This window comes from Phascolarctos cinereus, unplaced genomic scaffold, assembly GCF_003287225.1.
Source record: "Phascolarctos cinereus isolate Bilbo 61053 unplaced genomic scaffold, phaCin_HiC Scaffold_4;HRSCAF=312, whole genome shotgun sequence".
NCBI classification, from domain to species: domain Eukaryota; kingdom Metazoa; phylum Chordata; class Mammalia; order Diprotodontia; family Phascolarctidae; genus Phascolarctos; species Phascolarctos cinereus.
In genome coordinates this window covers 439,120,037-439,147,531 of record NW_027555847.1, presented here as the reverse complement: position 1 = coordinate 439,147,531, position 27,495 = coordinate 439,120,037, and the positions used below count along the sequence as shown (strand labels likewise).

At 39.3% G+C, this 27,495-nt stretch overlaps 1 protein-coding gene across 1 annotated transcript in view; it reads right to left on the bottom strand.

The window, feature by feature from the left end:
- Window positions 1-3,310: 3,310 nt before the first annotated feature.
- The window catches only part of CDH20 (cadherin 20), a 292,275-nt gene continuing 268,090 nt past the window's right edge, over window positions 3,311-27,495 (bottom strand). Inside the window, exons 11-13 of the mRNA XM_020995787.2 lie at window positions 24,660-24,777; window positions 16,998-17,249; window positions 3,311-4,948 (exon numbers count right to left, since the gene is read on the bottom strand). Of these exons, the coding sequence (XP_020851446.1) occupies window positions 4,443-4,948; window positions 16,998-17,249; window positions 24,660-24,777 (876 nt within the window). The 3' untranslated portion in view covers window positions 3,311-4,442. The remainder of the gene's footprint in view (window positions 4,949-16,997; window positions 17,250-24,659; window positions 24,778-27,495) is intronic.

The following is a 27,495-nucleotide window of genomic DNA, read 5'->3' as shown; positions in this document are numbered from 1 at the left end:
TGTCAATAAAGAGAAATTGTGGGATTAAAACAATTGACAGTCTTTTGCCAGTTCCCATAATCAACCCTTCCTTCAAGAACATTTGTCAAAGGTGCATTGAGATATATATGGCATAAATAAGACCCTTGTAGGGTCTTTATTACCAGACAGGTGGCTGTAGATTTACAGAGAATTTCTGTCTAGTGAATATGAAGAAGAAATCTGGCAACCATGGCAATGGGCCCTGCCCTCAGGAAACACCCTGTTGTTTGTTTTAAACTAAATTATATTGGGATCTTATTTGTTCCTTGTTAATGAACTGCAATCTGATTTATGATCATTGTTTTGGCTTCTCACATGGTTATGTGTTGAAATCTTGGCTTCATTAGATGTTTTTTATGAGGAAGCATAAGGCATGAAGTGTAGAGATTTACTGGACACCTTGAAGATGACTCAAAGGCCAACTCTTTGTGTTTCAGGGCAAAAGCCATTAGAAAGATTTTAGGAGTTCCAACTTAATTTTCTGGAATCTTTTATGCTTTTATGGTTCAAGGAGAAAACTTTACATCAATGTGCAGGATAAATGTTTGGAGGGAGCAGGGTTACCCATTTCTTTAGGTGCTAATTTATAAACTTTTAGAGCTAGAAGGAACTTAGATGTCATGTAGCCAGAGCCCTTCATTTTACAGATGAGGAAACTAGGGCCAGGGAAGTTGAAGTCACTTGGTCAAGGTGACATAGCTGGGCATTGAGAGAGCCAAGATTTGAAACCAGATCTCCAGATTCTCCATCCAGTGCTCTTTTTTAAACTCTATCATACTGGCTTCAGCCCAACAATATGATGAACATGCTGTGGTGTACATCAGGAAACTTGAAACTCTATGTTGGAACAGTGGAAAGAATGGTGGCTTCATTCAAAGGACCTGTTGTTGAACCTTGGCCCTTCCTCTTCACCTGCTGTGTGTTCCTGAGCATGTTACTAAATCCTGCTGAGACTTGATTTCTACATCTGAAAAACTGACTGGGCTGGACAAGATGACCTCTAAGGCATCTGTCAGCTCTAAATCTAAGATATTAAGACAATCAATCAAGAGGTATTTCTTAAGCACTGTGTCAGGCACTGGTGCTGGGATCCTCATGTGATGCCTTTTGTTTGAAGATTTCAATTACTTCATAAGCTAGTAAACAGCCTATGGGCCTGTGTAACTTTGGGCAAAATTATTTAACTTCTCTGGGATTGTTTACTTATTTGTGAAATGGAGAAAATAATATCTGTCCTACATTTATCACAAGGTTTTTTTTTCTGAGAATCATTTGGGTAAGCATGTAGAGTGCTTTATATAAGCTATATAAATGTCAGTTACCATTCATAATAGTGTGATCCTTTGACTAGTTGGTAATTTATTGAAAGTTCCAAGAAATTTTTGATAAACATGAGAAAAGAGATTGAAAACATATGACAATCTGGCTAAATCTTGGTTTGAACACCAGGAAATGACTTTTTGAGCTTCTCTATTAGACAGTGAGGAATAGTAATTAGGATTATCTAGTATCATTCTATACCAACCTGTCAAGGAAAAGAAAACTCAGTGAGTTACATCACCTTCATCAATTCTTTTTGTAACCAGGAGATATGAACTATGAGAGGCACAGGGAAAATGCACGGCTTGCTTGATCTGTAGGTTAATGCATTCATTTTGCAGCTGACTGTACATTAAGAACAGGGTTGAAAAGGGGAATTCAGTCTAGAGAGCTCATTTTCTACATTAAAGCAAGGAGGGTATCATTCTGTCCCTGTTGTCATTTTGCCCAAGATGTTGCTTGGGTTCAACACTTTCTTTAGCTATGATAGCCCTTTCTCCAATCTCTATGACCTCTGTGTGATAGGCCCACATCTGTACTCTAAGTCACATGAATAGAAAGTTATCTCTTTTCAGCTATTTGGTGATTCATTCTTTCCTGCCCCCTGCCTAGTGCTGTGAGAAATGCTGCTTGTATATGATGCCAAGTCAGCCAGCAGGGCAGCGCTCCTGCTGTTTGCTCCCGTTAGCCTGCCCACATTTGAGTGGTAGACTCAGAGGTTCTTTGGCCACCATTGAACTGTGAGTGCCTGGCTGCCAACTGGGTGTTGGATTTAAATAAAAAAAAAAAATAACAAAAGCTAACTGTTTGGCAAAATCAATACAAGTTGTTACAGCTCTTACTGTGTGGATATGTGTGTATGCATATGTGAATGTAGATATACAATCAAGGCATTAGATAGCACACTTAGCCATCATTCATGTTTTTTCCCCTCATGTTTGATTTTTGGTAGTGGGAATGGTTAGCACAAAGTGAGTTGAAAACCAAAATGTCAGGCAGTTATCTAGATTAGTTAGCAATACTGTGTTATTGAGGTAAAAATATCTTGGGTTTGGTTCTTATAAATTAAATTGCCTCACATCCATAGTTTGACAATTAAGATTCCCCTATCCGTGGCCAACCATTTCACAAATAAGTAGCTTTGGAGGGACTGATGAAAGGGAGAGGATTAATTTGGGCAAGACTGTCCTTACTCCTTGAAGAACAACTCAGAGCTCAGGTTCCACTGATGTAGGACAGTATTCTAATAACAAGATTCCAAAAGAACCCAAGGAGTTTTATCTACCACTTGCTGTCTGTGATTCACTCCAATCCACCAATAGTTATTAAGTTAGTACTATATGAGAGCTTCCATGTGACTGTTAGTAATATATCATAGAACCAAAGCATGCCAACTTGGACTGATTCACTGTTGTCAAGGAAGAGGGAGGAACATTATAGGCTAAAAGAAGCCACTGCATGTGGGACTTTGGGAGAGGGAAATTTTGGATTAATAGGGGAGTAAAGTAAAATAGTTCTCCCAACCATTTACCTGAACACAATGATAGAATGTAAGCTACTTGAAAGCAAGGATTATTTTATTTTTTCTTTGTATCCCTAGTATAGTGACTGTCACATAGCAGATGCTTAATAAATTTGTATTGATGGAATGATTGTGACTATCTACCCATGAAATGGAAAACGTGGGGCCAGAACCATTATTTAATTTATAAGGCCCCACACCTTGTGCTTTCCCTTGTTTAGATAAGGGAATCAATAGAATGAACTCAGAGCAGCAGCCTAAGTCAAGGCCACCCAAGGACTTTGAGGCAGAAGTAGAATGAATACTTTAGGGTGTTTTTTTTTTGTCATTATCTTAACCAGACCTGGTATCTTTCATTGTCCCAAGGGGCAGATGATAAATCAATGTCGTTCAAGATGGTGTCTCCTTACTCACAGCCTAAACAATGAATTTCCACCAGACTTTCCCTTCTATTTAACTTTTATTAAAAGAAGTGCTAAGGTACTGTGATGCAGTACATCATATTTATTACCAAAATTATTAACAAATATACAAAACTTATACATGTAATTTTCTTACATCCATTTATTCTTCTATAATACTGCATTTGTTCAAGTAGGTTATCTACAGTATGTAAACATCCCTCGGCTTGACCTCACACAGATTAGGAAAGCCCTCTAACCCATGTAGTTATCAGATACCTTTCTTATTTGGCTTTCTTTCATAGCATCTAATCTTTACATTGGGCACGTGGAAGAGACATCTACAGTGCAAAAGAGGCAGATTTCTTTTCAGGTTTCATTCTGACCAATTTAGCAGTACCACAGTTAAAGAGATGAGAGGAGAATAAACATATGCTAACATCTCAGAGATGGATTACTAGTAATGCCAATGACTCTGGCTTCAGCCATTCAACTTGAACACAAAGTCAACATCTCTTCCCTCTCCCTCCCTGCCCCACCCCCTTCCCCCATGCAAGGCAGATAGAAGCCTAACCTTGTCTTAAAAGGGTGTGTCTGTGAGTGTTTTTTAAGAATTTCACAAATCCTAGAACAAGTAAGATTCATTTCACACAAAAAACACTGAGATCTCAGTTTCTTGTTTTCTTTTGTGTGGGTTGATTTCTGTGGTTTGGTGAGCCAGCAAAATCCCTAACTGGAAAATAAAATAAAATGAATGTGGAAGTATGGCCATATCTCTGCTGGCTATTACCTCCCCCCACCCTCCCCATTTGAGCTGAGGCTTAATATCTGTGTCCATAAGCTTCTTTATGATCCAGGCAGCAAAGTTCTGCAGTGAAAGGAAACCCCATAATGCCACAGCAATTGGATGTCAAGGCTTTAAATACAGCCATAAAAAAAGGACAGTCCCCTCCCCCCCATCTCTTTTGTTTTGCCTTTCAATTACTTAATTTAATCAAGTAAAGCTGATTCAGAGAGCTGTTTTTCCCCATCCCCTCCCCCATTCTCACTCTCCAGTACAGTATTGCTATTTTAGAAGACCACACCCATGTTCACAAAAGCATCTGGTGAGAATGGATCTGTATTTGGACGTGCACTGCATTGTGGGAACACTGTGGCCCCTCTCCCCCACCAATTTGTTACCACAGTGGCCCATTGCCTTCTGTAACACCATACATTTCTGCCAGCTTTCGGAAACGTGGTCCCCAGTCTGTCAGGAAATCATAGCTCTGGTCTGAGTCTGAAGTGACTGACTGTAATGAGCTCAGGGACCCTGCCACAGAGCCATCCCCCTCAAACATGTATGTCTGGAGGGAGTCAAAAGGAGGGGCCCACAGATCCATGTCAGCTTCATAGAGCTTGGCTAGCACATAGCTGTGGACGTTGCTATCCATGGTGCATGTCTGAGGCACATACCGAGACAGGCTCTCAATCTCAGGCAGCATGTCCTGCCTCATCTTTGCTGCTGCCCCTGTCTGTGCCTCCCGTGGATTCCACATGGCTGCTATGTCAAAGGCCTCCGTGTCCTCCTCTCCACCTCCTTCATCATCATAGCGAACAATGTTCTCATGTATGTTCTCCTCATCATCAATGATGTAAGGCTGCTTCCTATGCCGCCTCATGGATAAGATAAGCAGTACCAGCACTGTGAAAAGCAAACAGAAAGGCAACAGAATCAGGATACAAAAGGACCTTGAGAGGCTGAGACAATGGTTCAGAACAGCATCTCATCCATTTCTATAGTTTTATCTTCTTTAAATTCTGCTCTCAGGCTAACAAAAACCAAGCATACAAGTACAGATAAGGGGAGACCTAGCTTAATGGTATTCCATATGGAAAAGATCTGGGGACTTTAGATGATTTCAAGTACATTATGTATCAATAGTGTTATGTGACAGCTAAAAAGCTAACATGATCTTAAGTGGCAAGAACATAAATGTCTAGAACCAGGGAGGTTATAGCCCGCAGGACCTACCTAGATTGATCTAATGGAATCCTAATAAAGTTGCCCCCAGCCCCAACATTCTAACTTCCTTATGGGCCCCACTGAACAGTAGGCATGTCCTGATTTAACCACACAACCTGGCTTTAACCATACCACAGGCCCCCAGACTCAATATAGCTACTGCCCCTAGCTAGCCACTGCCCCCAGAACCAATTCACATATTTGAACAAGTGTGTTCTTGTACTCAACCACAATCACATTATCCATGTAGCCCAAGATAGGACCACAATACCTAACTATCCATCTTGACCAGAAAGGACCACAATAGGTATCCAATTAGAAAGCAGCATGACCAGGATGTTTGACCACTGAACCATAGAAGGGACCACTCCCAATTACCTAACCCCTTAACAAACCCCTCCTCCTTTTTAATATTTATAATTTCTATTGTGTAATCAGCATCATTACCCTATAAATTTGCCTGTGTTGTCTTACTAAGTTGCTGGTTCCTCTTGGAATCTAGCCCACTTCTGAGAGGCATCAGTCCTCAGTAAATGCCTATATTTGGATTAGAGGTGATCTGACTCTGAATTCTTTGAGATGACCCTCACAATACACCATGAAACCACAACAGATCCATGTTTGAATTATTGTGTTCAGTTCCCTTTCCCTAGAAATTTTTAAGCAAAGTCTTGTCAAGGATCTTGTAGAGCAGAATCTGACACTGCACATTTTCACCTGGATGTCTCATAGGCAAATCAAACTCAACAGGCCCAAACAAAGCTCACCTCCTTTCCTTGAGCTTCTCTAAACTTGTCTATTTCAATTGAGTGCATCATCACCCTTCAGTCATTAAATTTCACAACCACAGAATCATCCTTCTTGGTTCTTTCCTCTCCTTTTCCTTTACCTAAGCAATCAGTTGCAAATCTTGTGTTGATATCTCTTGTATCTGTCTACTTTTCTTTACTTACACTATTATTAACCCAGTTCAGGCCCTCAACACTTCTCTTCTGGGCTATTTTAAGCTTTTTAATTGTCATCCTTGCTTCCAGTCTAACCCTTCTCTAATCTATCCTTCACAGATTTTCCAGAATAATATTCTTAAAGTATAGGACTGACTACCCCACTCTACTCAAAAATCTTCAGTGGGTATCATTTCCCTAGAGGACTAAATATGTACTTCTCAGTTTTGTAATTAAAACCCTTCACAAAGACTTGTTTTATAGTACTATACATAACACATTTTGCATCGTCATCAAACTGGCCAGTTGGTGTCCCATTAACTCATCATCTCCATCACCTCATCTACTTTGATGAATTCAATGACCATTGCTACTAACTGGCACAGTGGGTACAGTGCCAGGCCTGCTGTCAGGAACATCCATCTTTCTGAGTTCAAATCTAGCCTCAGACACTTGCTAGCTGTGTGACCCTGAGCAAGTCACTTAACCCTGTTTGCTTCAGTTTCCTCATCTGGAAAATGAGCTGGAGCAGGAAATGGCAAGCTACTTCAGTATCATTGCCAGGAAAACCCTAAATGGGATCATGAAGAATTGGACACAACTGAAATGACTGAATAACAACAACCTCAATTGATAAATGGTCAAGGTATATGAACACGCAGTTTTTCAGGGAAGAGATCAAAATTATATATCATCATATGAAAATGCTCTAAATCATTATTGATTAGAGAAATGCAAATTAAAAAATTTGAGATATCATCTTACTCCTCCCAGACCGGCTAAAATGGTAGATGTTCTTCAGTTGGGGAATGGCTAAACAAGCTGTGCTATATATGATTATGATGAAATACTACTGTGATATAAGAAATGATGAGCTGGTTGCTTTAGAAAAACATGAAAAGACTTAGACCTATGAAGGAAGATGCTATTCACCTCCAGAGAAAGAACTGACAAATAGAAATATGCAAAATATGGTCTTATATATATGAACATGTGTGTATATGTATATATATGTTTATATATGTATATATAAATTCATGTTTAATTGTAGCCTTCTCTAGAGTGGGGGGGAGGAGGAAGGAAGGGGAAAAAACTAAAAAGTACACATCTGAGAACAAAAGAAAACCTAGGAGGAAGCATGGAAAAGCTGGACATCTTTGAAAACAATATGTAGTATTTACTACATATGTTTTCTTGAAATGTAAATTTATTTTATATTGAATCCTCTCATGTTCTTTTGTGTACATGCAACTGTTTTTTTTCTTTTCTTGTTTTGTATTTGAGTTTTATATGAATAAAAAATAAAATAACAACAAAAATAAATACAGATGATCCCCAGATTTATATACCTGAAGGCATCTCAAACTTAACCTACCTAAGTTAGAACTCATCTTATCTATCCCACCCCCAATTTACCCCCCTTCTAACTTCCCTATGACTAGAGAGGGCATCACCAGTTACCCAGTTACAACTTCAGTGTCCTCAAAGCATCACATTCAACTCCCCCACATATGTACTCAGTTGCTAAACCTTGTTTCTGTCTCCTCAAGATTTCACATATGTCCTTTCCACTCATGTAGTCATAACTTTATTTCAGGCCCTCCTCACCTCTTGCCTGCATTTTTGCAATAGCTTCCTAATTGATTTTCCTGCTTCAAATCTCTGTCCATTACAATCCATCTTCCACATAATTGCCTAAGTGATTTTTCTGAAGTGAAGCCCTGCCCGTGACACTGGTGAGTAAATTCTAGTGGCTCCCTATTACCTCTAGGATCAAGTATAAACTCTTTTATTTGGCATTTGGAGCTTTTTGTAAGCCGTCTCTTTCCTGTACTTCTATTCTTCTAACTATTATTCCCCTTCATGTACTATAAAGTCTACTCTCCTGTTTTCTCACTGTTCCTCACCAACACTCCATGTCCCATCTCTGTGCCTTTGCACTTGTTCTTCCCTGTAACTAGAACGCTTTCCCTCTTCACTTAGGACTCTGAATCTCTGGCTTCTTTGAAGACCTGGCCCAAGGGCCCCTTTCTACAAGAGGCCTTTCCCAGACCACTTCTGTAAACACTTTCCCCTTCAAGGTTATCTTGTGCTGCTTTGCATCTTCTACATATCTATGTATGTGCAGGTTGTCTTCCACATTAGAATGAGAGATTCTTGAGAAGAGGACTGCTTTACCTCTTTATCCCTGGTGTACAGTGACCAGCACAAAGCAAGTATTTAATAAATGCTCACTGATTGATAGAACATAGGCTGTATCCATATCTCTTAATATTAGTGTTAAGAATCAAGCTTCTACTATATTAACATATATCAACATATTTGAATATAAATATGATTTCATAATTTATAATACCTTTTATTTATTTATGCATTGCTTTAAGGTTTAAAATCTAAAAAAGCTCACTGGTGCAGTGAATAGAGGGCTGGGCCTGCAGTAAGAAAGGAGAGTTCAAATCTGGCCTCAGATACTTACTAGTTATGTAACCATGGGTAAGTAACTCTAATTCTGCCTTTGTTTTCTCAATTGCAAAATAAGGGTAATAAAAGCACCTACCTCCCAGGGTTTTTGTGAGGATCAAATTATATAATATTTGTGAAGTGCTTGGCACAGTCCCTTTCCCTTCTGCCTAAAACAGTCCTCTCAGATTAACAGCACAAGTATCAGTACCACCATTTTATTGATAATGGAATTGGTGCTAAGAGAAGGCAAATCATTTGGCCTAAGGTCACATATAGTCAGTGTCATGGGCAGGACTCAAACAAATACTCTCTCTTTTTTCTTCTCTCCCCCTTCTTCCTTTTCTCCCTCTATCTTTCTGTCTATCACATCTGTCTTTCTCTCTGTCTTGGTAGAGGGAGAATCCAAATTGATGAAATCACAGATCTGTGATGTGGCAACATATATAAATATATATATATATATATATATATATATATATATATATATATATATATATATATACACACACACACACACACACACAGACATATATATGAGAAATAGCATGGAATAGAGAGTATACATATTTATGTATATATAATATTCATTTTTATGTTTATATATTTATATTTATTAATATTTATGTGTGTATATGTATATAAAACATGTTCATTTTTGTCACATAGCAAGTATTTCCTGTTTGTGAACCATTTTATGTTAAAAATCACTTGAAAATATTTCTTATGCTCACATACCCTATATAGTAATGCATGACAGGTAAGCCCAAAATGTTTGTTATTTGCTCTTAAGAAAATGGTAGAAATTAGAAATAATCTTTGTTCTTCCAATAACCCATAATCCTCAGAAAGGCATACACTGAGAAAAGTAATTATACTTTTTCTTGGGGGGCAGGGAGACAGGATATCCAAATCAGTATAAGAAAAATAAGGAACATGAGAATTGAAAAAAAAATATCATGGTAGTGACTAAGCACCGCACTTTTAAGATCTGTTCTTAAGATCAAACCTTGAAGGTTTGGATAATATTTCATCCCAAGAAATGTATTCTTCCCAGGACATGTTCACTGGGGTTTAAAGGCGAGATAGAGATAATCCCATTGAGCTGTTTATCTCTATGACTGAAGACATTTTCTGGAAAGTGTGTTGAGGTTTTAGCTGTAGGACTTCTATTGATGTGTGTGTGTGTGTGTGTGTGTGTGTGTGTGTGTTTTGTCAAAACTAGTGAACAGTGACAGCTTGACAACTCTGGAAAAGTCAGACCACAGTTTATCCAATCAGAAAACAGAATGTGGTCATATGCACAGCAAGAGATTAAGGATTGACTAATAACTCACAAAAAAAAGATTTTAAAGAACTTGGGATGTGAAATGGAATATTTGTAAATGCCAAGGAATGTTGCAAATGCTTAACATTTTCATTGTATTTTAAAATCAGTCAACCAGGCAGCATGTATTTATTGGATTCCTATTATGCCTACGTCAGTATTGTCCCAGTGTGGGGAGAAAAGAATCATACAGCACAGTCCTTGTCCTCAAGGGGCTTATGTGCCAACTGGCAGAGAAAATGATTGAGGAAGGAAATCTGCAGTCTAAATAGGGGGAAGAAAATGAAAAATGAAACCACCAGCAAACACTGTAGGACAGTGTGTGGTCAAGTGTTCAATAGTTTGATAATAATAACTGGCAACGTAAGGTACATAGAATGATTTACATACTTTATTTCCTATGTACCTAAACATGTGAAGTAGGTACTAATGTTATCCCCATTTTACATATAAGGAAAACAAAGTTCATAGAATTTGTATAATATATAGGATTATGTAACTAGTAAATTTCTGCTGCAGTATTCAAACACATCTTTTTAACCCTGAGTCCAGGGCTCCATCTACTAGGCTGCCCTGCCTCTAAGCACCAAGAAGTTGCTGGAGTTCAGAGAAGGGAGTGATTCTTAAGGATTTTGAAGAAAGGCTTTAAGGGACAAATAGGCCTTGAGATAGGTACTGAAAGATGAGTAGTAGAGTTTGTATCATTTTAAGGATAAGAATGGAGGCTATTCCTGGGGAGAGGAAGAACACAAGAGTATTGCTACGTAAGTGGGAATGCTCTGGGTGTATTTGTGGGGCGGTGAGAAGTCTGGCCTGAGTTGAATGAAAGGTTCATGCTAAGAAATAATGGAAAATAAGGTATTAACCTTTCCAGGTTCTGAAAGCATATGTTGAAAGTAACATAACATCCATAACCCATTTTATCCCAGATCTAAAGATAAAGTTTCCAGGCCAGGTCTGCAACATCCATTCTTTATCCCCTTTCCTAAAAGCTCAAGTCATCCCGTATCCTTTAGGGCAAATGCCTATTAACCCCATTAAGTGTTCAAACCTGATACCTAGTATCTTCAAACATGCTACATTAAAGTCATACGGAACTTTCAACAGTTTCATAATTTGTAGGTGATTTGAATCAAATTATGAGCCTTAAATGATCTAGACTTGTGATTTTATCTGAGTAGGGGGGAAATTCCCTCTACCAGTGGAGACCAGCAACTGTTCTGCAGCTTAAAGTCTTAGAGTTATCTGAGGCACCGAGAGGCTAAGTCACTTACAAAGGGTCATTGAGCCAGCTAGTCAGTCCATAAACACTTAAGTGCCTACTGTGTACTGGGCATTGTACTAAGCACTGGATATATAAAAAAAGGCAAAAGGCAGTATCTACTCCTAAGGTACTCACAGACACTATTTGTACAGGCTTGAATTCAGATCTTCTTGATCATGAATCAAATTCTGTATCTCCTAAGGTGTACTGTCTCTCAAACCTTGAATGATGCCCTAAAAATCACAATAACCAGGTCTTCTGCATAGTGGCTAAAGTGCATAGAATGTAATTGAAAGGCCTTCCTGTCCATTCCCATCCTAAAGCAGAGAGCTGCCTCAGCAAATCTAATGTGACCCTTTCCTTACTGGGTCTGTAGGAATGTCTCAGTGAAATGAATGGAAACCTTCCTGGTAATGAGGTACAGCTCAGAAGAGTGGAAAATAAAATCCTTCTGAAGGGGCAGGGCTGACTGCCATCAGCTTACATGCCACCTGTGACCCACTGCTCCGGGAGCCTCTCCGGGGGCTTTTTGTGCACTGAAATGCTGGCTTTTGAACCCCATTTCTTGCATAGGCAGCCTCTTTTGTGGTTCAGGTTGAAGCAATTATAGAGAACCTATTTGGCTGAAATAACTAATGCTTGAAATATGAAGTTTCTTAAAAGAATGTGAAAAAACTTCGCAGAAGCTTTTTTTTTTTTTTTTTTTTTTTGGTGAGGGTTGGCAGTCTGGATTCCCAGCTGAGGGTAAATAGCTTTTCATCCTGCTGCTGTTTGTGACATTCAGCTACCTGAGTGCTCCTCGTGCCATCCTATGGATATTTGAGGAATTGCAGTAAGATTCTCTTCCTGTTATCAGTGCTAGGAAACAAGAGGAATCAGAGAGTGAAGAAAGTTAGAGCTGGAAGAGACCGGGTCACTGAGTCAAACTTCTTTTTACAGATGAGGAAACTGAAACCTGGAGGGTATTTTTCAGGCTCCAGGATTCCCAGAATCTCCAAAGGTTATATCGGGTGTGGCAGAAAGAATAAAGGACTAAGAGTCAGAAGATCTACGTCTTGTAATGTTCACAGCTGCATGAACCCAGCCAAATTATTTAATCTCTTTGGGCCACGTTTTATCATGTATTAAAGAAACTTGATCTCTAAAGATCCTTCAAGCTCCTTCTATGATTTTCTTTCTTTCATGTAGAACTAAATTCATAGGATCATATATTTCGATCTGGAAGGGACCTTAGAGGATATTGAGTCCAACCCTTTCATTTTACAAATGAGGAAATTGAGGCTCTTGTTTGGTCAGTTCTTCTTTTACTCGTGTCTGACTCTTTGTGACTCCATATAGGGATTTCTGGGCAAAGATACTGGAGTGGTTTGCCACTTCCTTCTCCAGCTGATTTTACAGATGAGGAAACTGAGGCAAAGAGGGTTAAGTAACTTGCCCAGGGTCACACAGCTAGTAAGTTCTGAGGCCAGATTTGAATTCAAGTCTTCCTAACTCCAGGCCCATCACTCTATCCACTGTACCACCTAGCTAACCTTCTTTACAAAATTAGGGAGAGTCAATGTGTAGAGGAGTAGTACTTATGGGAGTTATTTTCAAGTACTTATTAAATGGAAGGTGAGAGCAAAAATTTTTTTTTTGCTTAACAATAAAGGGCATAATTAGGAACAATGGACAGAAGTTATGAAATAGAATTATGTATGGTGGAGAGGGAAATTCCTCAAAAGTAGAGCTATCCAGATGTGAACATTATCCAAATGTTTTTGATAAGTAATGGGTTTCTTCTCCCTTGAGATGCAGGCAGGCTCCACTAGCATCTTTGTTCCCAAGGGAAAACCTTCCCCTGTCATTTCTGGCTTCTTTTTGTGTGTTGGCTTCCCCTATCAAAATGTAAGCTCTTTGTGAGTAAGAGCTCTTCTTTTTGCTTGGAGTAGAGAGAATGATTTTTCAGCAGTTGTTTGGTTGGGCTCGATGGGGCACTGAGGTCTCCTCCAGCTCTGAAATTCTGTAGGCCTCACCATTCTACTTTTCTGTGTTTTCATCAGGAAGCAGAAACTTCTTTTCATTTGATTCTGCTGAGACAATGGAAAACTTAACACATCCATCTCTACCTTGGATGTTTACAAACTGCATAAGCAGGTGATCATTTCCATGTTTAATGTTATCTAAATAACCATTTTTGTGATATCCCACCAAAAAAAAATCCACTTGTAAACTATTATAATCAACCCTTCAAGCTTCTCTCCAAGCTGAGTATGACAGTTGCTTGATTCTCAGTTATGAGAATGTGTATGCATTATAGACATTTTATTTTCAGGATCAGATTTAGGTTTTGAGAGAGCCCGTGGAAGAAAAAGTCGGGGTGGGGGAGGAGAAGTTCCCTTTGTCGTAAGGGAAGGCATAGTTAATATTAGGTCATATTTACATAATGCTTCATAGTTTACAAAGCACTCTTCTCACCATCATGTGGAATAGATAACTAAAACATTATTTCCATTTTTTAGATGAGGAAACAGCTTCAAGAAGTAAATCCTAAAGTAACATGACAAATATGTGGTAGAGCATACCCAGGTCTTCCATTGTTTTTTTTCATTCTACAAGTCTTCCTCCATAAAGGATGCCTGGCTATAGTGTGATCTGATGGGAGTAGAAAAGACATCAAGGCCCCAGATACCTCCTTTGAACTTTTGGTGATATCTTAAATTCTACCTAGCATTAGGCTTTGTTTTCTGTTAAGGTACAAATATTCCTGGGAGGGATAACTCATTAAGTTGCCAAATAAATGCTTATTGATTGACTGATTATCATTAGCAATTTCCCTGCAGTATTAGGGCACAGAACAGGTAGGTTTTGACAGGGGAAAAAGAGGGAGAAATAAGGTGGGAGGGGGGAGGCCCAAGGAAGACAGGTACCTGGGAAAGTAGGTTCCTGTTATGAAGATGGAGCGGTGCAAAATGCAAACAGGGGAAATAAGAGGGGAATCTACTTCAGAAAAGGGACTGTCTTATACATCTCTGTATCCTCCATTACTTAGCACAGTGCCTGATGTGTAGAATAAGTTCAAAATACACATTAGATTTGAAATAAATCAAAATGACTGCCAGAGACAAACTCCCCTTACTGCATCACTTTGCCTATTGCCCTCATGACTGTTTACTCAAACACTCAAGTGGATTTGGATTTGTGACCTCATTAATTTGGAAGTGCCCTCTAATGATGCTGGCTACAACCTAGCCATGCCTCCCAGGATGTGTGCCCCTTGTTCACGTCCTCCAGAAGTCCGCCACAGGGGATCCACTCAATGTGCTAGGAGACTTCTCACTTTCTCTTAGTAGTATGAGAATACCATTGGAGAACCCTGGCTCCCACCTGACATCATCTCTTGTTCTCTGTGAATGACCAGCCCATCTTCTCTTCTTCTCAGAAGCTTTCTAAGAAGCAGCGAGGCACAGGGAAACAGCATAGCCTCTAGATCAGAAGGTCTAGGTTCAAATCTCAGCTCTGCCGCATACACTTTCTATAACTTTAAGTAAGTCACTTAATCCTTGTGTCCTAATTTCCTCATCTTTTTTTTTTTAAACTAGGGGGTTGAACTAGCTGGCATCTAAAATTCCTTCTAACTCTATGATCCTCAGTGGTTAAACATTGTAGCCTGCTCACATCCCCTATATCTTCTTCCTTGCCCTCTGTGGGACACTCATTTTTAATTCTTTGGAGACTGTTGTATAATGTGTCTTACTGGCATGCGGTGAAATTAATAGGGATACTTGTATAAGACTGACTTTTGCCTCTATAGCTTAATGGTTAATTTACTCTGAGTTCCAGTTTCCGTGAGGATGTCAGAAATGAGCTGGAAACATATGGGGAAGAGAAGTCCAGGTTACACTTGATGTAGTTCTGAGATCAGTGAGTATCCAGCTGGGCACATGTTTCACTTGTCCAGAATTGGCTTAATATGTATTATTGTTAGGGAAAGATTGGGTGGTAATAAGACTTTGAGGTCCCACCTGCCTCTTGAATCTAGATCAGGCAGGTTTTTTTTCCATGTGCAGGTGTTAGGAATTTGATCTCGGTAGTTTTATTTTCTTTGGCTTTTCTGTTGACCTCTAATGCTTAGAATGAAGCCATCATTCAAAGCAGCTGCTTCCATTATCATCCCTTGCCACACGAGTGCCCACAGGTTTTCTACTTTAAGTGCCAGGAAAATGCCAGTGATACAACTGCTAGTACCCTGTCTCCCAAACTACCTTGCATTAAATTATTTTGTACTCATTTGTATTTATTCACTTTCTATTTATGCTCTCTCTATTTATCTATCTTTCCTGATTTTCTCCCTCATTACAATGGAAACTCCTTGAGAGTACGGATTGTTTCAACTCTTAAAACAGTGCCACGTAGCTACATGGCAGGTGCTTGAGAAATCCTTGTCGACTGATTGATATATCGATGTATAGAACAAAGTACTGAGCAGTATCCCTGCTTAATCATCCCACCTGATATTTATATAACATTTTAAGGTTTGCAAAGCCCTTTTCACACACTATTTCATTTGGTCCTCACAACCTGATGAAACAAGTGCTGCCATTGCCATTGTTTTACAGATAAGGAAGCTGATGCACAGAGAGTTGAATCTACTTGCCTATGGTCACCCATCTGGTAAGTTTCTGAGGTGGCACTTTAACCCAGGTGTCTCCAGACTCCAAGTCCAAGGCTCTTTCTATTATACTATATATTCTTTGGAAATAAACCAAGTACTGTGAAAGCTGGGGAGACTGAGATGTCTAAACTGGCTTTTAGTCCTTGTTCTGCCATTCACTAGTTTTGAAACATTTGACAAATCATTTCACATCTCCACACCTCAACTTCCTTATCTATGAAGTAAGGATTCAAGAATAACAATAGTGGATGTTTGTTTAGGGGAGGGCTGGGGAACCTGACACCTTGAGCCTACATGTGGCCCTTTAGGCCCTCAATTTTGGCCCTTTGACTGAATCCTCTGCTTTAGTGCTTTATAGTTTACAAAAGCATTTTATAGACATTATCTCATTTTATTCACACTATAAACCCATGAGGTAGATGATTTATCTGGTCTGTTTCTAAAGTTCTATTATTCTGATGTGTTGCACTGAAAACATTCTTAAGTCTCTTGCAAATGTGGGTATGATCTTCCACTGGGAATTCACAGTCCTTCATAACTCCCCTCCCTCAACCTACTTTCCCAGCATTATGATGTTTGTTTTTCCCCTTTGTGCACGTCATGGTTCAATTAAATTGGTCTTCATGTTGTTCTTCACCTGCAACACTCCAGCTCCCTTTCCCCTACTTTTGTCCTGGCTCCCCACCTGTCCCTTTGCCTGGAATGTACTTCTCACTTCTGCCTCTTAGAGTTCCTATTATTGTTCGTTAGTTTCAGTAGTGTCTGACTCTTCGTGACCCCATTTGGTGTTTTCTTGGCAAAGATACTGTATTGGTTTGCCACTTCCTTCTCCAACTCATTTTACAGATGAGGAAACTGAGGCAAATAGGGCTAAGTGATATGCTCAGGATCACACAGCTAGTAAGTGTTTGAGGCCGGATTTGAACTCATGAAGTTGAGTCTTCCCAACTTCAGGCCTGGTACTCTACCCACTGTGACACATACTGCCCCAAATATGCTTTACATAAAGCATTAATTAAGATTTCCAAAGCTAGTACTCATTGCTGAGGATGGCGTCGACTAGGACAATGACCACTTACCTAGGAGAACAAAGATGCAGGCGAGGATGGCGATGAGGGCCCCCCTGCTCAGGCTGACTGGGAGCACGTAGGCCTCAGCGCTGCAGGACATCACATCGCCCTCATCATCGCAGCTGCACACCTGGACTGTCAGTGTGCCAGTGCTACTCAGCATGGGCCTTCCGTTGTCTGCAATCAGGATGGGGAGGTAAAAGACATTCTGTTCCTGCTGTCTAAAGCCAGATCTCCTGGTAAGAATCCGGGCAGTATTGTCTGGGATGGAAAAAGAAAAAATGTTGGGTTGGAAGAGGTAGGGAGAGCAAGAGAAAGGTGGGAAGGAGAAGATACACAAGTGAATTCAACTTTTTTGTTGAGGGAAGAAAGAAGAGAGGAGAGTGACAGGAAGACAAGCTTCTGTGATATTCCCATGTTTGTGCTCTCCCTGGTTTTGCATGCATCAGCATTTGGCCTCTGTTTCCCTGTCTGATTTTTACTTTCTTCCAGGCAAAACACTGAGACCTGGGAGGCAGGGCCTTTTCAGGAGAGTGTCCTATCCTTTGTGACATAAACTGCTCAGGGCTAACTGTCAGCCTTCAGATCTCACCAAAGTGTCTCGGGGAAAGCCAGACAGAAATGAACAATCAAGGGCAACACTAGTCCCTATTTATTCCTGCTCAGCAGTTTTTCAAGGCCTTATGGCTGCTTTGAGCCTAAAGTTAAAAGAAAAAAAAAGAGAAAAAGAGGCTAAGGAGACCTCAGTGAGCTACTTTGGTGATTGTGGAAGATTACTTATTTCTGTCACATTCCAGCTTGGTTGGAGCTCATGTCCTTTACTGTTTTCTTTTTTGTCCCCTCAAAGGCAGTCATCAAATCCACTTGGTGCCTTTGGAAAAGCATATTCCTTTAGCAGAAGCTTATTTGAAATCCTCTAGTTATGGGCTACTGCCACTTTCCCATGGGTGGGCTGAAGGTAGGGATGCCGCTAACTTGAAAACTTAGACTTGGAGATCAGCTTGGGGGGAGGTTTGACTTTGATTGGTAGCTTAAGCATCAAGACCCTTCCTTCCCTCCTTCCTTCCCTCCTTCCTTCCTTCCTTCCTTCCTTCCTTCCTTCCTTCCTTCCTTCCTTCCTTCCTTCCTTCCTTCCTTCCTTCCTTCCTTCCTTCCTTCCTGTCCCTCTCCCTCCCCCTCTCCCTCCCCTTTCCACCTCCTCCCTCTATGGAGTTGCTCATGATGAAGTTCAGGGATTCTTAACCTTTTTATGTCATGGACCTCTCTGGCTGTCTGATGATGACTATAGACTCTTTCTTGAAATAATGTTTTTAAATACATAATATAAAGTATATAGAATTACAAGGGGAACCAATTTTATTGAAATATAATTATGAAAATATATTAAAAACCTCAAGTTTATGGAGCCCATATTAAGATCCTAAAGTCAGGAGAAACCTGAGTTCTCAAATCTCACCTTGGACTTTACTAGCTATATGTCTTCTGTTTCCTGAAATGTAAAATGGGAAAAATAGCTGTGGCACACTGCATGTAATGTCAGACTTTGTCTATGTGTTGCTTAGTTTTGATACGCTTTCTTTTTCTTCTTCTTTTTTATGATTTGATTATAAGGTGATGTTGCTGAAGAGGCTGGGGAAGAAATGTAGTGGGATAAAAACAAAATATATATCTCCCCTCTAGGGTAGTTGTGACACTCAAATGAGATAACAGTGTGAAAAAGATAAAAAGGATTTTTAAATCATAAATGTTAAAATCCTAGATAAAAAGTTAGCTAGTGTTAGGTTATCATTTGCCCCAAACTGTACATTAGCTATATAGCATAAGTACATCAAATTTCCTCTAATTTAGGTTTGAACTATATACAATATGATGTTCTATAATAATTTTTCCATATTCTCAATGTTCTTCAAATATGTCTAAACTATAGAACAGGTTCTCTTTTGCAAAAATAGATTTGAGGAGAGAAAGTGTTTGAGAAATGCATTAGAGTATATTAATAGTGCCACTGAAAGGTTCAAGTAGCTAATCGGTACAGCAAAATCTATCTGTCTAGTCATTTATTTGACTATTTATTTATGCTATAGTTTGCTGACCCCTCATCTAGACTAAGGTTTGTACTTGGATGGTTAGTCTTCAGATCCCATCATTCAAAAACCTGTATATCCATCAGTCTGTATATTATATATTTACATACACACACACACATAACATATGTATGTATATATACACATACATACACATATATACATGCACACATATGTACAAAAACACACATATAGTATAGATATATCTATGATTACATATCATGGACACTGCAAAAAGTCAATAAGTTGGTACCAGAATTGGTCAGGAAGAGGAAAATAGGCCGGATTGCCTTTGGGAAATTTCATGGTTCTCTTAATGATCCCAATCACCTCTCTGAAATGAAGAACTATCTGCATTCATTTCCATCCAATATCATGCCATCGTAAATCTATAAGTGATGGAATTTGAGTTTGAAACCTGAAGTTGAAGATCACCCAAAAGATGGTAGTGGTTATAAAAAAGATGAAAAAAAAAAGGATGAAAAATGAATGACCAGAATGGGCAGGTCAGTGAGTGAAAGCAGGAGACATCTGATGGGCAGACAATTACTTTATTGATAGCCTTGAAATATCAGAATGCTCGAAACATGTGGGACGGACTTCCATGGTAACTGCATGCAAAAAATTTTATGACTATCCCACAAACCAGTCCATAATTGATGGGTTTCCATTTGCATTATTTGAGAGAATATCCACCTTGATGAGATCTCAGATTTGATGGAATATCGGTGTATTTTCAGATAAAACTGCTCAAACAATCCCTCCTACATAATACCTTTCATGGTGTCCTCGACTGTTAGCTAGAGATAAAAATAGCACCTACCTTGAAGGGTTCTTGTGGGAATCAAATAAGACAACATTTATAAAAGTGTTTAGCACAGTGGGAAAGGCCACAATCTATAAGAATTTTCTGACAAATTAATGTGGTTAAATGTGGCATTTATCATGAAATATTGTATACATTATAGTTATTGACATTTGTGTCTTTCTCCCCACTAGACCACAATTTCCATGAGAGCAGGGAATGTATCTTTTCTACATTTTAGTGTATCATGTAGTGCTGCTGTACTAAAAGCAGATGTGATGTGTGAGTACAAGTATGTTCCAGGTCAGGAAGACAACCAGCACAACGGTGTGGAGATGGGAGCTAGATTGTTGTGTGTGAGGAGAGCAGGAAGGGCAATTTGGCGAGAGTGTAGAATGCAGTAAAGCGGAGCAATGTATGATAAGACTGGAAAGTCAGGTTGGGGTCAGATTGTACAGGGCTTTAAAAGTAAAAGAGAGAAGCTGATATTAATCCTAAAGATAAGAAAGAGGCCCTGGAATTTGTTGAGTAGGGTATTAACATGATCAGAGATCTGTATTTTCTTTGAGTGCAATGTCCTTTCACAAACACAGTATGGATTTGGGAGTCTCAGAGCTTTTCCTAAGGGTTCTACAGTAAAGTGTACTTGTAGAGAAAACTGGGATGGAAAGACATTAAAAGTTTATGCCTTCTGTTGAAAAATGTGCTGACTAGTGTTTATGAGACCATCCCAAGGGATGAATCATTTCTTTTTCCTAGCTGTCCTGTTCTAGTAGCCTTTAACATATGGGTGTTGGCTCTAAAAATTGGTACTGGAAAAGAGACCCAAGGAAACTTGTAAGAAATCTTGGGCCCAATATTTTGCAACATATTTTTTCTCTATGTAGGCATAGTAACAAATGCCAGTTTGGAAAAAAAATGCATAATCACTCTACAGGCAGTCTGATAGGATGTGTTATGATATGCTAGAAATCAATAGTTCTTTTATTCTTTTCTATGATTTTCTTTCCAAAACCTACTAGTGAGGGGTCAAAGACTATTTTTGCAAGCAGGGTTTCCTCTAAAGTAGATAAATGGAAAAACCAGATAACGTTCTTCTTCTTCTTCTTCTTCGTCTTTTTCTTTTTTTTTTTTAACATACTTCCACATTACACAGATAACTTCTGACCAACAAAATATCAAAAGCCATGGAATATGGCTATTTCAGATCGAGGTTTTTGTTAACTTTCCTATAGAATTATCACAGTGATTCTGTGATACAAAATGGGGAAGTCTGAAACAAAAGTGATTTTGATATTTTTAGAGATTTGTGAGATCAGCCTTTGTAGCAGGGGAGATTAAAGTGAGTTTGAAAAGAACTAAGGAAAAGAATTTTGAATGGGAATCTACCTCTTAGCTGGACAATATAAACTCTATGAGGGCAAAGACCTTATCTAATTTGTGTATTCCCCTCACCCAGCACCCCCCTAGTTCTAGTACCTAGCACCATCATTTTCACAACAGGTACTTAGTGGGTTTTTTTTTTAGTTGAATTCGATCTAAAAACATTGGGGGGTGGTATATGTCTGAGACCAAGATCAAGGTATCTTCAATTATGAATATTCATTACTACCCACTTTTTCTTAAGAATTTTACAAAATGAATTCTGGAGAAGTTGCATGGCTTGCTGGATAGAAAGTTGGCTTCAAAGACAGGAAGATCTGGGACTGAGTCCTATTTGTGACACATATTGGCTATGAGACCCTGGGCAAGTTAGTTAACCTCTTAGTGCTCTAGACAACTCTCTAAGACTAACAGTGAGAATGTGCTAACCTGAATTGATAAAGGAAATTTCTTCACTTTGGAATTCACTGTACCAATGACATTACAAATGTACTCCCTACAGCATTAATAATATGAAGGAAAGAAGACTGCTTTAAAGAGGTTAGCCTAAATCGGTAGAAGGTGATGCTATTTTAGATTCATAGACCTGGAAATAGAAGGGACCTTAGAGACCATTTTATCCAATCACCTCATTTTGTAGATTAGGAACTGAGGCCCAGAGATATTAAATGATTTGCCCAAGGTTACACAGATAGTAGTATCAGAAGTGGGATTTGAACCAGGGTTCTCTGACTCCAAATCCTTCCATTGTGTCATGATGAATAATATTTTGTTTCTTCATATTAAATATTGGATTTCATATTGAAAGCAGGCTCTACTTAATGGAACAAGGCTATAAATACTCATTAGTTTTAGATTAAAACTAGTTTAATACTTGCTTTTTTTTAGATTGAGTCCTAATTAGTTAAGGAGACTGCAGTTTTGTCTGAGAGGGTCTTGAAATTTAGAAATGTGTGCTTCCCTCTAGTAGTGTTCTAGCCTACTGACCTTGTACCTCATGGTCCTTTGGTGACCCCAAGGAATGGCCCCTTTATACCCACAGTATAGTCTCCCCTATTCCCTTGCCTTGATTCCAGGTTGCCCTCACCCCCATGGTGCTTGGGTCACGGTGACCAGATGTTATGTTTGCTACCCATTCTGTTTGCATCCTGGGTTGAGGTAATAGAGAAGGTAAAGCTCTTCTGCTAGCATTGAAATACTCACATGTTTTCACTTAATTTTTTTCACTGGTATATGTAGATTTACTTCCTATTTATAAGTATCATAATTATCAACAGTAGCAGAATATTTGCATGGTTGGAAGAGTAATAGATGCATAGAATTTTAGAGCAGGAAAAAACCTTAGAGATCATCATGTCCAACCCCTACATTTTACAGATGAGGATGCTGTGACTTATCCAGAGTCACACAGCTGATAAATATGAATTCAGATTTGAACTCAGGCCTTCCTGACTCTAGGTACAATGCTCTATTCATGAGCCAGCTGCCTTTTAAAGTCAAGTGGGTGAGTTAGCATCCACCTGTGCCCTTTGCTACCTGTGTGACCATAACCAAGTCACAGCTTCTCTTGTCTGAAAAAAACCAGTGGTAATAATAGCTGTAAATCCATTTCACAGAGTTGGGAAGATCAAATAAGGCAATGTATAACACTTTGATAATCTTTAAGTGTTATATAAATGTTAGCTCTGATGAGGTTGAAGGAGAGCTGGAAGGAACCTTAGAGAACACCTAATCTAAATGCCTCATTGTATAGATGAGGAAAACGCAGCACAGAGAAGTTAAGTCACTTAGGATCATCTAGCAAGTAAGTGCCTGAGGCACGATTTGAAGCTAGGTCTTCCTGACTCCCACTCTAATGCCTTCTTTACTTCACATAATACTATTTGCACTATCTGACTCATATCACCCTGTTAAGAATAAGAAAATTAGGCATAACGGATTTCAATTTTATATTAAATTTTAATGGCCCCATAGTTTTTAGTATTTTAGACAATCAAAAATACTAATTCAGTTCACTCAGTTCAGGAGTAAGAAATGAGTGGATCAAAAGTTGATAGATTTCGTAAGATGTCCAGATAATTGAAGTACCCTAATGATAATTTTTAAAAAGGAATGAAGTATTTTTTAAAAAAAAATAATAATAGCTAGCATTTATATAGCACTTTAAGGTTTGCAAAGCCCTTTGAATATATTATCTCATTTGATCATTACAACAAGCTGGTCAGGTAGGTGCTATAATTATCCCCGTTTTTCAGATAGGGCAACTGGGGTTGAGAAAGATTAAGTGACTTACCTAAGTTCACCTCAGAACTTATTTAACTGTGTGAATTTGGGCAAATCATGCATCCTCTCTTAATCTCTGTTTACTCATCTGTAATATGGGGATTTTTGTTTAGTCATTTTTCAATTGTGTCTGACTCTTTGTGACTCTATTTGGGGTTTTCTTGGCAAAGACACTGGAGTGGTTTGCCATTTCCTTCTCTAGTTCATTTTACAGATAAAGAAACTTGAGGCCAACTAGGGTTAAGTGACTTGTCCAGGTTCACACAGCTAGTAAATATGTGAGGCTGGATTTGAACTTGGGGAAATAAGTTTTCCTGACTCCAGGCCCTGCATTCTACCCACTGTGCTGCATAGCTGCCTTTAAATAAGGAAATTAATAAGAATAAGAATAACAATAATAGTTTGAGTCTGGATTTGAACTCAAATCTTCCTGACTCCACACCTCGTGCTCTATGCACTAGGCATACTGAAAGAGCATTGTGATGGCTGTATCCTAACCCTTAATGATCTCTGCTCTTCTTCAATATTTTTCCAAGACTTACTACGTCCCCTCCTCCTCTGGTCTCTGTCATATAAATGCTCCTCTCTGGCTTTGCTGATTCTCCTTTCCAGCTCATTTTCTCCCACCTTCTCTAAACTCTTTCACTACATCGACAGAGCAATAAAAAAGAATCATAGCCAGTCAGGGAAATGAAAGGAATGTTTGGAGCCAGAGGGGAAGGTGCTTCATCCCTGACACCCTGTGGGGACACTTAAAAAGGCGCTAGCTGTCAAAAGAACAGCCAGATTCTCTTCCCCATCCCAGCCCATGGCTGCATTTCTCCTACCTTTGAGCAAACCTTTATGAATTAATAGTAAGTCTCCCTCAGCTCCAGATGTACAAGCCTGCAGCAGGCCCGTCAAGGGAAAGCTGGAGCTGCTGGGATATGTGCATTCCCTGGTAGCTGGGGAACATGCTTTAGAGAAAAATGGGCACAACCACATGACCTTGAAGTCCTCTCCAATCAGCAGGTATCACTTGGTGTTACTGGAAATAGCATTGTAATGGAAAGCATCACCAGCCCAACTCTAAAAAGAGTATGGCCATAGCTAATAGCCTATGGCCACTCTCATTACCTTGATTGTCCCTTAGAGTGAAGTTGGGGTTGTTAGCTGCCTCAGGAGCCAAGCTGTAGTAGAAATGCTGACCATCTTGTGGGTCATCCTGGTCTATTGCGCTCACGGTCTGAATCAGCTATGGAAGGAAAAAAAAAAGGAAACCGGGTGAAGCTGCTAGAGCCAATTGGAAAGCTCCCACAGCCCGTGAAAACCCAGAATTCTTACTTTCTATTCAGTGCCTTGCCAAGGCAAAAAATGAACAACTAACCAACCCTCCCCCCCTCCTACCGCATACCCTTTTCCCCCAGCCAGCACAAGGTTCACCAAGAACATGACAGAGCTGTGGCGTCAGGTGTTCTATTTACTATCAGCACTCAGCAAATTAAAAGGCCTTGTGTGAAATTTACTGGGAAGAATTGGAGCCATGGGCACTGTGTCCTTATATAATGAACAAGCCTCTCTCGGGGCAGAGTTAAGGGAGTAGATTTAACAACAAAACAAAATAAAAATTTTATTGATATTTTTGTTACTATAGAATCTTAATTTCCCCATGTCCCTTCCCCTCCCACTTTCAGAGAGCCATCCCTTATAGCAAAGTTTTTTTTTTTTAAGGGAAGAACTAATAGCTAAAATTTAAAATTTAGCCCTTTAAGGTTTGCAAAATGCTTTATATGTTAACTCCATTGATCCTCACAACAACCTTGTGAGGTAGGGGGAAAGAGGAGGAAGGGAATAGGCATTTATTAATTGGCAATTATGTGACAGGCACTATACTAAGCACTTTTCAAATATTATCTTATTGATCATCACAAGAACCCTGGGAGATGGGTGCTTTTAGTTATCCTCAGTTTAGAGATGAAGAAACTGAGGCAGACAGAGTATAGAAAGGGAGCAAGAGCTTGCTGAAGGCGCCTTTTGCTTAATTTATAATTTTGCTTCAGATCTGCTCTGCTCACTCACTTCTGTTAGGTTCCTAGAACTTTCAGCATCTTCTACCCTACTGCCTCTTCTCTGTGTTTTCTCTATTACATGATACCCCGGAGAAGCCTTTTTTCCCCTTCCCAAGTACGTTGCTAGATATTTTCATAGTGTTTGTTAAGATGAGAAGCAGCATGACAGTGGAAAGAGAGCTAACCTCAGGGATCAGGAACACCTGAATTCAGACTCCTCTGACATGTTGGCTGTGTGACCCTGGGCAAGTCCTTTAACTTTTCAGAGTACTAGGAAACTCTTTAAGACTATATGTTGCAGAGAAGCTGCTTACCTCTTTTCCTTACCTGGAGGGTCCAAATAGCAAAGAAATCATCAGTCTAGTCCGCTGTTAAGTCTAGTACCAAGCAGTTAAATAAGGGGGAGATCAATCAATCAATCAACAAAGAAGCATTTCTTAAGCACCTACCATGTGCCAAGCACTGTGAGACATGGCATTATTTGATGTGTGGTTACAAAGAAATGGATCTGCGATTCTGCACATTTATTAGGAAAAGCCATTTCAGAATGTCCAACATGACACATAGTCTTTTTAAGGCAGAATTGCAAGGTTACTGTGTTTTAAAAATGAAAGGGCAAATCTGCATGCCTGGATTTAGGTTAGGAATACCCCCTAGTCATTGTCCTAGGCAATGACAGATCCTTTCATCAAGTCTTATTTGGGATATGATAGGCAAGTTTCATTCTTGCCCTCAGTCATTCAAAAGTATCCTGAATGATTCATCTCTGTCCCTCTTCAAGGTTACTTGCTGGGAAGAAAGCATACTCACACTTTCTTAGAGGCAAAGCAGATGGTCTGCTATGACCACTGCAACACAAGGAAATTCAACTTTTGATAAATTTAGCTGCATCTACAGAGGGTGATTTAAAAAACAAACAAAAAAACCACCAACAACAACAAACCAACCATAAATTCTGGAGCCTAATTCAAAGCATCCACTTTTCAATAGCCAGGTAGGAGAGAACAGAATGTATGGGGAGTAAGAGAGGAGGCTCCCAGATGGAAGTAGTGACCTTCATGAGATATTCCGGATGTTCACACTCTCAATCCTGTGATTTCCTGTCACTAGTAGTAGGTTGTGCTTAAAGGTGAGTCCATTGTAGCACATTTTCAAATAAGACTGCAGAAAGGTGGATTTGCTTGGGTGATTCCATTTAACAAGAACAATGGCTAAAGTCTGTTAACCTGTCAGAAAACATCTTTTTTTCCCCCTTAAAGCTCTTTAAGAAATATGGAAGTTGCAGAGTCTCATTTAGGCTCAATGTCAGGAAAACCTCTCCAGCAATTACAGAAGTCTGAACGTCAAATGGGCTGCCTTGGGAAGATGTTCAGGCTTAATGGAAGTCCTGAAGCAAAGGTTGGAGCACCAGTTGTCAAGTGTATAGTAGTAGGAGTTCTTTGTGGGTATGAATTTGACTGGATAGCTGCTTAGGTTCCCTCCAAGTCTGAAAATTTGTGATTTTGTGAAAAGCAGAGAACATTTTATTTTTCTTCTAAAAATGATAAGACTTCTTAATATCCTCTCAAAAGTAAGAGCCAATAATTATATGGAGTTTTAAAGTTTTCAAAGTGCTCTACATAAATTATCACATTTGATTCTTACAACAACCCTGAGATAAAAGGTTTTTATTAGACCCATTTCACAGACAAGGAAACTGCCGGGGCTCAGGTCACACAGTATTAAGTGCCTAGCAAGATTCAGCCTCAGGTTTTACTGCTTCCAAGTCCAGCACTCTATTCACTGCACCACCTAGTCCCTTTTCTTTTTTAATCTCTTTGTTTCTAAGAGAACTATTTTTATTTTTTTGAACATTGGTTGGATTAAGTGGGGCAGCTAGGTGGTACAGGAGATAAAGTGCCAGG